General features: G+C 31.3%; 3 protein-coding genes across 3 annotated transcripts; 1 reads left to right on the top strand and 2 right to left on the bottom strand.

The window, feature by feature from the left end:
• Positions 1 to 382: 382 nt before the first annotated feature.
• LOC114403003 (chalcone--flavonone isomerase 2-A) lies at positions 383 to 1616 on the top strand. Its single transcript, XM_028365710.1, has 3 exons — positions 383 to 697; positions 887 to 1110; positions 1213 to 1616. Exons 1-3 carry the CDS (start codon positions 430 to 432, stop codon positions 1405 to 1407), a joined length of 687 nt encoding a protein of 228 aa, XP_028221511.1. The 5' UTR covers positions 383 to 429; the 3' UTR covers positions 1408 to 1616.
• Positions 1617 to 2446: 830 nt separating this feature from the next.
• On the bottom strand, positions 2447 to 4553 carry LOC114403004 (chalcone--flavonone isomerase 1B-1). The gene is made up of 4 exons (XM_028365711.1): positions 4375 to 4553; positions 3926 to 4084; positions 3012 to 3235; positions 2447 to 2873 (listed from the first exon to the last, which is right to left on the bottom strand). Exons 1-4 carry the CDS (start codon positions 4478 to 4480, stop codon positions 2682 to 2684), a joined length of 681 nt encoding a protein of 226 aa, XP_028221512.1. The 5' UTR covers positions 4481 to 4553; the 3' UTR covers positions 2447 to 2681.
• A 2600-nt stretch (positions 4554 to 7153) lies between these two features.
• Positions 7154 to 9524, bottom strand: LOC114403739 (chalcone--flavonone isomerase 1A). Its single transcript, XM_028366875.1, has 4 exons — positions 9197 to 9524; positions 8936 to 9094; positions 7550 to 7773; positions 7154 to 7457 (listed from the first exon to the last, which is right to left on the bottom strand). The coding sequence occupies exons 1-4, from the start codon at positions 9291 to 9293 to the stop codon at positions 7281 to 7283; spliced, it is 657 nt and encodes a 218-aa protein (XP_028222676.1). The 5' UTR covers positions 9294 to 9524; the 3' UTR covers positions 7154 to 7280.
• Between the last annotated feature and the right edge of the window lie 3833 nt (positions 9525 to 13357).

Genomic DNA, 13357 nt, shown 5'->3' with positions numbered 1-13357 from the left:
TAATATTGACATTTAATGGTGGAAACTAAAAATAATATTGAGAGACAGAAACGTTAAAGACTAACATTGATCAACTTTTTATTTTGAGAATAAAAATAAGAACTTAACAAATTTTAAAAGCTGATAGAAACATAATTAATCCTTCATCATAAAGCTAAAATAGTATTTTTTTTTTAAAAAAAAACTTATTATTTTTGTTTTTACACAACAGTTATGACACACAAAGCTAACATAGTTAAGAAAAAGACAGAAAGCTAACATTTGGAAAGGTTAGGATTGCATTGACTGCTGGGTGAGGATGAACGTTGGCGAGGGCGCCACCTTTCAATTCCAATTCCAGTACCTACCCCCTACCATTACCAACCTCCATTCTCCACTCCTTAAATTTGGAACCAAACGTTTCTCAAATTCACATCACATTCAATAACAATGGCAATGGCATTTCCGTCCGTAACCTCTGTAACTGTGGAGAACGTGACATTCCCTCCCACCGTGAAGCCTCCCTGCTCCCCCAACACCTTCTTCCTCGCCGGCGCCGGCGTCAGGGGCCTCCAAATTCATCACGCTTTCGTTAAATTCACTGCCATCTGCATTTACCTCCAATACGACGCCCTTTCCTTCCTCTCCGTTAAGTGGAAAACCAAGTCTACTCACCAGTTAACGGAATCCGACCAATTCTTCTCAGATATCGTTACAGGTAACTAAATAACTAACTCACCACTTTTTCCGCATCATATGTCACATTATGTACCACCAGCATATGCATTAACTTTCGTGAGGGTTGTTTTAGTTTAACTAAAGATGTTGAATTGAGTTTTGTTATTGATGTAAAACTATATATATAAAAAAACAATGTTTTGAGATTGAGATTGTAACATGCATGCAGGTCCATTCGAGAAATTTATGCAGGTGACAATGATCAAACCCTTGACGGGGCAGCAATACTCAGAGAAAGTGGCAGAAAATTGTGTGGCCATTTGGAGGTCTCTTGGGATTTATACAGATTCAGAAGCCGAAGCAATAGACAAGTTTCTTTCTGTTTTCAAAGACCTAACATTCCCACCAGGCTCCTCTATCCTTTTCACTGTCTCACCCAATGGATCATTAACGGTTAGTCTTACTCATGCATCATATGCCATGTTTATTCTATTCTAATAAAACTAGTACTTTTTTGTTTCAATTTTTTAATACATGTAAATGTAATGAAAACAGATAAGTTTCTCTGGTGATGAAACCATTCCAGAAGTTACGAGTGCTGTTATAGAGAATAAACTACTCTCAGAGGCTGTGTTGGAGTCAATGATAGGTAAGAATGGCGTTTCCCCTGCAGCAAAACAGAGTTTGGCCTCCAGATTATCTCACTTATTCAAAGAGCCTGGGGTTTGTGACCCTCAATCTCATAAGTGAACTCATTATATCATCAACCCAAGATCAAAATCCCTTACCACTCTGCTGTGACTTTCAGTACTGTGCTACTAATAAATAAAGGGCAAATTACAGTTTTTCTAAGTGCTAAACTTCTAGCAACATTATTGTGTTGTTCTTACTGTCCATGTCTAAGTACTGAACTGCTGTATTTGATTTTTCGTTGGGAATTGAAGCAACTAATTACATTACTTAACTGTTTGCTTATTTTAGAATTAATCAAACACGCTCCATCAAGTGTGCATGAAAATAATATAAAATAATAAATAAGCACATGGCATGACTAAGGTCTTGGTCATTTTCATGGGTACTTGTTTTTATTTTATTATTAAATCTTATTTCTCATTCGTTTGACATTTACGCTTATACATTTTCATCGGGGAAAAGAAAAAAGAACACGGGAAGCAGGGGAAAAGTGGTCCCTAGACTTAACCTACCACAAATTAGTTTTTCTTTTTTTAAAAAAAATAAGTCACCTTAGCTTGACACCCCGTTACAACAAGTTAAGAAAATGTCAATTGGTGTGTTTGAATGGAAATCGATAAAATTGACTTGCAACGATAATTTTGAAACAAACGTAAATACAAACAGGCACCTTAACCTACTCTAGCAGGTTCATATATTCCAAAGGCTCTTTGTGATTATTTGGATAAACAGTGCCCCTCTTTTCTTTGGGTGGATCAACCTAATGGTAAAACACTACCTGCACCCACTCTCATGGGATCAAGTGTGCTGGTGGTCTAGGATTGAAAAGAAAAGCTAGAGATACCAATTTTGCCATGCTTACGAAGGCTGCCTGAAACTTAATCTCTAGACCATCATCAAATCCAAATATAAGTGTGATTCCTCTGGTAAACCAATTGTCTCTCCAAAACACAATGCTTCAAACTTTTGGAAATGCATCTCCAGTGGTTGGAATTATTTAGATGCTAATCTGATCAGTAGGATTGGGAATGGAAAAATGAGTAAGTTTTGACCCTCTAATTGAAATGGCTACAGCTTATATTTAAATACGATCATCTTAATTTTAATTTTTTTTTATGCAAACATCTTCTCTTATTTTGATAAGTAACGCACACTAAAATGATTAGCAATAACTGGTTTGCTCGTTTATTAAATGGGGTACAAATCCACCAAAGTGCACACATAACTGCGGGGAGGGGGGGGTTACATTATTTAGATGTCTCTTCAAATTTTTGCTGTTCTTCTTCTTGTTTCCAAGGTCTTCTAAAGATAGTTGGCAACTGCTGCAACTCTCAGTTTTCAATGTTGGGATTGGCCTCTAACTCTTTGAAGAACTGATGAAACCTTGTAGCCAAACTCTCTTTCAAAGCAGGGGAAACAGGAATCTCTCCGATCATAGTCTCCAGCACTGCCTCCGAAAGTGGCTTGTTGTCTATCACTGCATGCTCATGTTCTGGTATTGTCTCATCTTTCGAGAAACTAAGCTGCATTTGTACAAAATTAATCAAACTTGTGAAAATATATAAAACATGCTGCCACGGAGAAAATTAAACTATATATAATATATGTGCAGTGCAGCTTCCTAGTCTTCAATTTCAGATGCAATTGGTGATTATACTAACCCCCAATGTTCCAGTGGGTGATTGTTTGTAGAAAACAGTGGAGCCTGGTGGGAAATTTTGATCCTTGAAAGCATTTCTAAATTCCTCAATAGCTTTTTCCTCCTCATCACTGTAAGTCCCAACAGATTGCATATGTGCCACACAGTTCTCTGATACCTTCCTTACGTATTCACGACCATCCAATGTTCTTAACTTTGACCCTCGAATTAACTTCTCAAAGGGGCCTAATTAATAAACACAGTCATATTTCATTGAACAATATTGAATGAAAGTGGCAACAATTGAATAGTACGCCTACAGCCACAAGAAAATAGTGGTTGAAATTGGGATTCAAATTTTCTTGTTCATATTCTTATTTTTCCCTGTTACCTCAACTATAAAAGAAATTAACAACTAAGAAAAGTTTTAATTTATTATGAGGGGAAAACGACAACATATTGAATAGTTACCACTTGATTAAAGAAATATAAGAAAGAAGAGAGAGAAAGAATTTCGATCCGAAGTATATAATAATTGAGTTGAGTTTATACCCAGAATTGAATGTATCAAACAATATTAGTAGTTGTCTAAGTATCCTAAAGAAAAATGTTGTTTTTTTTTAATTGAATTTTAGCTATACAAGACAAAATCCCATTATAAAAAAAAAAGACAAAATCCAGCTGTCTAAGTTATCAGATCTTCAAGGCATGCAAAGAAATTATTTAAATTCCAACCAATATATAATTTTCATAGTAAAAGGAGATACCATATTCTATGCTTAGAAAATGACAGCCACATTAATTACTCATGCAAAAAGTCCATTAGATTAGAGTAAGAAAGCTAATATAAACTTATTTATCATGTAATAATTAGTACTAGAAGTTATAATTAGGTTTAAGGTGTGGAAACGTGTTAATTTTATAAAAGCTTAGTACCTTTGATGATATCTCTGTAGAAGTCAAGGGAGTCGAGCAATTCAGCTGCACTCTTGCCCTTCCATTTGGCAGCGAGTGATGACACGGCCTTGTCTTCCAAATAAACACCTATTCCCGTGAACTTCACAAATTCTTCTTGAATATTCAACCCTCTCACCCCTACAAAAGTAAATTGTTTAAGTAAAAGAAAAAAAAAAACTACAGCATAATAAACATATGCATATGAATCCTTTTTACAAGTTTTATTTTTTCATTCTATACTCAAATTTGTGTCTCCAGCAACGCTCTTAAAACTTGCAAGTTTCAGTACTTAGCAAAAGCATCGAAAATTTTTAGCTTAGATGGTAACCTTTATATTAAAAAAATAAGGTAGACATATTTTTTTTTTCCAAATATGCATGCAAATAATTTAAGGATAGTAACAAAGGATAATGAAAGTATTTAAGAACCTGCGCCGCCAAGGAAATAGGATTTGGTAGAGCCAGGAGGTGTCACCAGTGCGGGGAATTGAAGGAACTCCACAGTGACATTAGTGATGGATGCTGGTGTGGCCATAATAAGTAGTACACCACTAGGACTGTGTCAAATGGAGACTGTTTTGTTTTAATTTGTTGAAGAGGATGAAGAAGTAAGATGGTTTATAAAGAAGGCATTTCAACTGTTATAGGAGCCAGGTCACACTTGAGCTTGCAATAACATTTTATTAAAAAAAATATAATATGGCACGCACGAACACCAACGTTGACCATTTGTCTTTCTTAAAATGATTTAAAATGGCAAGACTCACGGATCACTCACGGATCACGTTATAGTATTTTCCTTTTAAATATTGTTTTGGGTAGGTGAATAATTTGTAGGGTTTCAGGATTTTCCATTAGTTCTCATAAATCTATCATATACTCAGTTGGTATTAGGTCTTATGAGTTTTCTCATATTCAGCAGTTTACTGGATTTAGCTTGGGTGACTTCCCTTTTAGATACTTAGGTGCTCCCCTTTTATCATCTAGATTAAATGTATGTCATTATGCTCCTTTGCTTTTCAAGATTATTGACCTGATTCAGGGATGAAGCAAGAAGTCTTTATTTTATGCAGGTATGTTAGAGTTGATCAGAGTAGTTATTCACGGAACTATGAATTTCTGGATGAGAATTTTTCCTTTACCGCAATCTGTTCTAGATCAGATCAACGCTTCGTGCCGTAATTTTCTGTGGGGCAAAGTGGATATTGGCAAAAACAAGCCCTTGGTTGCTTGGTCAGTAGTTTGTTCTCCGAAAAAAGAAGTAGGTTTAGGCCTTTTTAATCTTAAGGACTAGAACCTTGCGCTTCTTTCCCCTGTGGGTCTTTCATTGTAAGAAAGATTCTCTATGGGTTCGGTGGGTTCACCATTACTATTTCAGAGGGAGCGATGTGTGGAATTACAATACTTCTTAATCAGATTCAGTTTTGATGAAGAAAATCATTCAAATAAGGAACTTTATTATCTCCAAAGAGCTAAGTACGGAAGAGGCCAAAAAGAGGATTCAATCTTGGAGAACCAATAAACAATTGCTTGTTGGTAAAGTCTATGAATACATTAGAGGTGTCGGGCCTACTGTTAGTTGGTGTTCTGTTATATGGAGCCCAGCAATCCCTCCTAAGATGTCTTTCATTTTGTGGCTTGCTAAAAGGAACTGGCTGCTTACTCTTGACAAAGTTGCTTTTTTTAACAAGGGTTCCCTCTGCCCTTTATGTTCAAATGAGACTGAGTCAAATGCTCGTTTGTTCTTTTCTTGCAGGAAATATCTTCAAGTTTGGGCTCATATTCGTGATTTGACTCCTTTCCGTAGGCGTTTCACTTCTTTACAACGCATTACTGACTATTTAATTAGGGGCAGATTCACATCAGGTATTCAAGAAAAATTACGTTGTCGTCTAATTATAGCAATTACAATCCACTGCATCTAGCTGTCTAGGAACAAGCTGATTTTTGAAGATTATCAATTTTCTGTAATAGAGGTTATTAGCAAGATTAAGTTTCTTATGTATAGACAAACGCACCTGTTGCATTTGTTTTAACATCTTGATATAAGTCTTCTTGTATTGGGAAGACTTTTGATTTTATGCCCTGTTTATTGTTGTATCATTTTGAGTTTAATATAATTTACATTTTTCCCAACAAAAAAAATACTACTAACTGCATGTTGATTTCACCTTAAAAAATTAACTTTGAATGTTAAATGTTGATCCTAACTATAATATATAACATTTTAAAAAATTATATGTATTTTTTCATCTGAGATAATTGTGATGATCTAGTTAAGTAAAATTATTATGTATAATATTTTTTTTCGAGAATTTAATAAAATTGTATAATCAATACTCGAATTTGATATTACTATTAAACTGAGATAACTCCATGATTGTTAATTCACCTTCTTGGTGATTTTTTTAATCAAAGTTTAATAATTTTCTTGGTTTTTACCTTACAAAAAGCAATTTGTTTTAGATTTAGGTTGTGAAATTGATTTTATGTTTAAGTTTGTATTCGTTATAAAATAAGCGAGATTTGATATTGCTCTCTATAAAAAAGTTTATTTGATTTAATCAAAATTATTATTTTTAGTTCTTATAAAATTAGTGCTTTTTTAAAAATAAAAATGAGGTAAATAATATAAATTTTAAATGTGAAATTTATCAATTTTTTTAAAACATTTATATTTATACTTAAAATAAGTTTAATTAATTTAAAACAAATTAATTCCTTTTCGATAAATAAATGAGAAATCGAAAAGATAGATTCATGACTCCTTTTTTTTTTCTCAAAAAGTTCAAATGCTTTTTTATCAGTTTTACTTTATGCCAAAACCTTTTCAAGCATTTTGCATAAATTTCCTTTCGGACATTTTTCTTATTTCTCTGTTTTTTTCGGCATGCATCTTATTTCTCTTATATCAATTGTTATCCTGGTACAAATAGGGTACATATTTATTAGAACAAACTATTATAAACGATAAATTTTTTATGATAAATGATTATAACGGTGTAATTTTTTTTCTGAGATAAAATTTAGATTGGTACCAAAAAAATATCAGATACTCTAGGACTTTTGAATACAAAGTCTAAACAAATTTATGACTTCAATTACAACTTTACATTCAAAAATTATAAAATACCTTATATATATATTTTTTGAATACTAATTTAAATTTTATTATCATTCATCAATTTAGAAGAAAAAATTATGTTCGTTTCACCAACTCTAACAGAACTCAATTTTATTATTTAATAAAACAGTAGAAATACATGACAAGCGACAAGAAAGAAAGGAGAAAAACAAGAATATTTGAAAAAGGTAAAGTTGATCCTTCTCATTTCTCAGACTATAATGCCGTGGCTCAATACCGCAGGCAATCGAGAAGCCAAACTGCGTTTTAAGTCAGGGGAAACAGCATGTTCACCAATCATGGTCTCCAAGACCGCCGCTGATACAGCCTTGTTCTCTATCACTGCAGCCTCCTTTTCTGGTATTGTTGCATCTTCAGAGAAACTAAGCTGTAAGACACACACGCACGCACATTAATTTATATTAGTGGAACAGGACAAGGCAAACATATTAATTTCATTAACTAAAACAAGCAACTGACCCCCAAGATTCCATCAGGTGATTGTCTGTAGAAAACAGAGGCACCAGGTGCAAAATTCACATTCTTGAAGGCTTCAGCAAACTTTTCAATGGCTGCGGCTTCAGCATCACCGTAAGTCCCAACAGACTTCATGTGTGCCACGCAGTTTTCCATCACCTTCTTTGAGTATTCAGCGCCAGCCAATGGCAGAATCTTCGACCCTCTAATTAGCTTTTCAAACGGCCCTAACAAAATTTACAACAAGACAACTTCCCATTGTTAATTTTTCATCTTCATAGATTTATTTTTTTAATGATCTATATTAATCATTTAATTCTGACGTAACATATATTTAAACATGTTATCTTAACCATCATTCTCATATGAATTATATGTAAATAATAAGCCATTGTTGGTTCATGATATTGGATTCGATCTCTTTAAATAAAGTTTCGAATTCGAGTCTTATAATAAAAAAATATGATTAAAAGTAAATTTTTTTACTAAAGATAATCATTCAGTCTCTCAACGAAATTTAGTTATTGATAAAATCCATAAATATTTAATATTAATAACATGATAAGGATATATAATGTTTTATCTAAATACACGTCACATGTCAATAGATAATGATACAATTATTTTTAGAATTTTTAAAATTTATAAAAGCTAAAATAAAGCAAATAAAGAATAAAACCCACAAATTTATTATTAATTTTTAGCCATGTTATATGCTATCTTTTCCTATAGGTCCAACCTTACGTACAAATGAATCACTTCACCAAACATTAAGGCAATTTGGTTTATTTATAATTAAGTGTATTTGAGATTAAAGTTTTAGATATTAGCGTGTGTCTTACATCTCTATACTATCTTAATTGAAATATTTTATATTTCTTTTATCTCAAATTAATTCATTTTCACGCCTCTTTTATTCCTTTAAATCAAATGGATCCTAATTCACTCACTATCACATAGTGTCGGAGTGGACATGGCATGTTACTATATATGTCTATAATATTATAATAATCAGCATGCCTTTTGCTGTATGGAATACTTCATCAGTTTATTTTTTAAAAGAAAAAAATAATATCATTTATTGTCTTTTTTAATAATGTTCTTATATGTATTCAATCCTTAAATATTTTATATATTTATCCATCAAGAAAAAGAGAAAAATAGTTTTTGAAATAAATAAAAATGTTAATTATATATTTTGGAACAATACTTAAATACAATTCTTTAATTACTTGGTTTACTGTTATTATCCAACTAAAATTAAAGTTTCATACAATAAAGATGAACATTTAAAATTGACATTAAATACTGAAGTAAAATTCTATTGATTTTGTTATGTTAAGAAAAAGTAAAAAGGAAGAGATGGAGAAAGTAGGTAGGTAGGTTTACCTGAAATGATATCCCTGTAGAAGTGGAGGGTGTGAACTAACTCCTCTGAAGTTTTACCCTTCCACTTAGCGGCGAGTGATGGCACCGCCTTATCCTCCAAGTATACTCCTATGCCTGTGAACTTTATGAACTTCCCCTCAATCGTCAATCCTCTCTCCCCTACAAGCATATACATACATAATTCAATTCATTCTTTTGTTTAATTTCTTATCATAGAAACTTAATTGGAGGTAGGCATGCAGAAATTAAATGAAATTGAACCTGCGCCGCCGAGGAAATAGGTCTTGCCGGAGGCTGGTGAAGTAACCACCGCTGGAAACTCCAGGAACTCCACCTGAACCGCGCTGATCGTTGCCATTCTCAAACTCCTCTTTTCTATTTAACACCCCAGCTTGTGTTGTTGCAAATGAATGAGACCACAATCACTTATATAGACACTTCATACATCTTCTATACATATAGCATGTATCTAGAGAGCACAGATCCTCTTCACTTAAGATGAAATTTTAATATTATTTGAATTATTGAAAAAAGAATTATTTAATAAACAAACATAATTTATCTCTCAAACTAAATGGAAAATTGATTTTTTTAAAACAAAAACTAAATATTCTGATGTATTATATATAATTTATTTTTTATATGTTATGACTTATGACCCTTTAAGTAAAATTTAGTTTTTAATATTATGAATATTTATAAATTTATACATATTATTGTTTAATATATTATATAAAGTTTTTTAAAAAATATAATTTATTGAATCTTAAACTAATATTATTGTTTCTCACCTACCCACCTAACTCGCTGGCACCTGCAAGAATATAATGATAAAATAAAAAATTGTAGGGCGACCCCCACCATTAATGCTTTTCATGGGAAAGCCATCGCATTATTCGCAACCTACTTTTCCCACGAGAAAAATAAAAAAAAAACAATTTCTATAGTATATTAGTAGTAGTCTGTGCATCATTTGTTGCTGTTGAGGATTAAAAGGTAATCAGTTGACTTCAAATGTATACATACAATTCTTTTTTCTTTTTTTTTTTTTTACCAATTTCCTTACTCTCACTAGTTTTTAGTAAGTTTGTGTAAAGAGAAAGGACAAACTTACTCGGGTATCTAAAGACTAAACTTTTTTTTAAAAAAAACTCCATTCAATTATTAAAATAATAACTATGTGTTGGATTTCTCAAATAAAGGCACATGCAATATCATATCGCCAGAATGGCTTTAAGATTTTCACTCTCTCCTGGTATTCATTTTTCCGAGTTCTGAGTCCAACTGGGTTTGCTCTGTGGGAAAGGCTGAACGAATAAAAAGTTCAAACGTATTGGCATCAGAAATTAATTTATGGATGTACGTTATTTTATTGTAAGAAATAAATAAAAAGAATCATGATTTTGATTTTTCATGACGGACTCTGGCGTGATGGTGTGTTTGATTTAAAATAAATAAATAAAATGTAAAAATATGAATTTCTTAAAATAAAATACAAAAGTTTTCTTCTTGAAAGCCAAGACACCTAAGGTAGAAGTCAATAGTTGCTGGCTCCAATCAGGTGAGGTGACAAAAAAGACTTGTTCTTCCTTTCTCCCTAGTTGCATTGCCCGGCGTCACCCAGTTTGACTAGTTTGGTTATTGTGTTAGAAAAATCCAAACATCTGTTTATTTTACCTCACCTAACTCTTACAAATAGGTCAAAAATCCTTGATGAAAAAATCATGAAGAAAAAAATAATACCTTTGATCCATCATATCATTCATACGTGAGACTGTCTTTTTCATTCGATTAATTCCTCGGATTACTCTTGGTTTGATTTTATATCTTTTTAAATAAATTTAATCAAATTATTAAGAGAGAAAATGCCATAGCAGGTCAACAAATCATAAAGTATATGCAAAGGTCAATTTTTTTTTTTTTATATATTGTAAGTCATTAAATTTTAATTTTAATTTATAAAGTAATGTTAAAATTAATGTTTCCGATAGCTTATAAAAAAATGTTTCCCTTAAATTAATGTTCATCATATGAATTTACGTCAATGGAAGTAAGTTTAACGGTTAGTCTTTTTTTTTTCTTATGGTATATGACATAATTTTGTAGTGTTTCTTATCTTATTCTTTGCTAGTAAGGTATATATGTTAATATTGTGCTTCTCAAATGTAAAGAATGATAATGTTTGAATTATTAATTATGGCTATGTGGGTTATTTCATGCACTCAAGATTCAAGAAGGCTTGGCAAGTAGCATGTTGTTCTGGGGGAGCTGTACTTTGGTGCCTTAGAAGAATTATATATCTACTCAAGCCAATCACATTTTCTGGCCCTTGCCAATTCAACATCAAAGTCCAGGTTAGTAATGCACAAATTAAAATTGCTGCTACTTCCAATTATTTTTAAGCACTAATTAACCTTCAAGGCTCAAGCAAACTACAAATGTAAAATATATATGCAACACTACAGTAACCGAGATTATAATGTACAATTCGTGATGAAAATATATTTCAGACCTATGGAACACCCTTGAACTTGAAGCATCAGATAACCAAACCCGCGGAAAAATCTTTTCTGATTAGTGAAATCAAATAGGTATGTTTATTTGTTTAAACTTATTTTTAATAAAAAAAACCCTTTTTTAAAATAATTCTACCTTTTTTTATCAAACGCAATTCTCAGATTGTTTTAAAGTGTTTATCTGAATTAATTATTTTTTAAAATAATAGTTTTCTGTTTTTTTAAATAAATCCTACTTGCTTATTAAAGAATCATATCTTTATAAAAACTTTTTTTTAAAGTTTAAACAAACTAATCCATTATCAAAAATATTTTTTTAAAAAAACAAATCTGATTTGCTTCTTAAAAAATCACATTTTCAAAAAACTCTTTTGTTTTTTTCAATAATTTTTTTAGAGCTTAAACAAACTAATTCATTATCAAAAGATTAGCATGTGTGCATAACTCTTACTTTTATGTCTCAGGCCTCAACTACCTTTTTCCACCCTTGCATTTTATATGTCCATTCATTGACCGAAACAAACACACGAAAAACGTACTCACCTCACTCAAATGAAAATCACATTTACATCACTCAACAAGATAAACGCAGACACATATTCTAGAATGCAAGTATATAACACTTCACACCGAGAACGAGGAGTTGTTCATTGAAGTCGATCCTCTGCGAACACAATGTTTTAGTCTGAAACAGAACACCCAAGATCGTTGCCTAGTTATTGAAGGCAAACTTTGATATTTAACCCGATTCACTTTTGGATTAAAATCTGTAAACTTTTAGTTTAAATTAAACTTAAGTTTACAAAAATAACCCAAGTTTTGTTTTTATAAAACTGGGTTTTCAAACAAAATATCAATGTGTGAACATATTTTTAAGGGTTGTTATGTCACGAAACTAAATTTATTTTTTAGAAGTACGTTTAGCATCCAAAAAAGTATTTTTTAACGGTCAATCAAACATATCCTAATTCTTTGCTGTGGTCTTTAGGTGTTAGCATTAGATATTTCTAAATCCCTAAGTCATCTGGCTACAAATTGACATGTCGTTTAGTGATTTGGATTTGTTGTTGGCACAGCAAGTGAAACACTTTGTACAACAAAATGCAATACTTTGTACAACCTATGCCGATGGGTTTCGAGTAATATATTAATTAATTGTTTCTTAATTGCACAGCATATGTTCATTTTTTCAGCCTAGTGATTAAACATTTATATAGGTGGTCCAATAACTATCTCATAATTAGTGACATGATAAATTCAATAATCGTTAAAATTAACTTGTAAGATAAATAATATTTCTCATTTTTATTTATATATATATATATATATATATATATATATATTATTTTGACCTCATCATTTACTGACAAGAGATCGTTAACATTATAAGTACAATGCAAATATTATAATTGTCGCAGGTGGTTTAAGGACTTGAGAGACTTAAAGTAAATTTAAGAATGAGACATTTTATTTACTCATAGAATAGTTTATTAAAATTATTATTGTTTTATTTAAAATTAAATTTTCGGGTTTTTTGTGATATAAAATTATCAATTAAATTTTCGTAATTAATTTCATTTAACATTTTTTTTTCAATAAACAATAAACAGAAAATTTTTTGAATTTCTTTAACTATTAATCATTAAATCTTTTTTTTCTAAACAAAATAATGATTGGTGAAGAGTTGTTGCTCATTAATTATTACTTACTATACCGACAAAAAGATTAACAAATACTTATAATATTTTAATTAAAATTTATTTTTAAATATAATTTTACAATAATTTTTTTAAGATATATTAGTTAGGACTTTTTTTGGGGGGTCTAAAGCCCTTCTTTAGGCTGCTTGAGCCTTAAGCCAACCATAATAATTGTTTTAATCAATGTTCATAAAATCGTGACTATA

The sequence above is a fragment of the Glycine soja genome, chromosome 20 (assembly GCF_004193775.1).
Source record: "Glycine soja cultivar W05 chromosome 20, ASM419377v2, whole genome shotgun sequence".
NCBI lineage: Eukaryota > Viridiplantae > Streptophyta > Magnoliopsida > Fabales > Fabaceae > Glycine > Glycine soja.
This window is presented reverse-complemented; position numbering and strand designations above follow the sequence as displayed.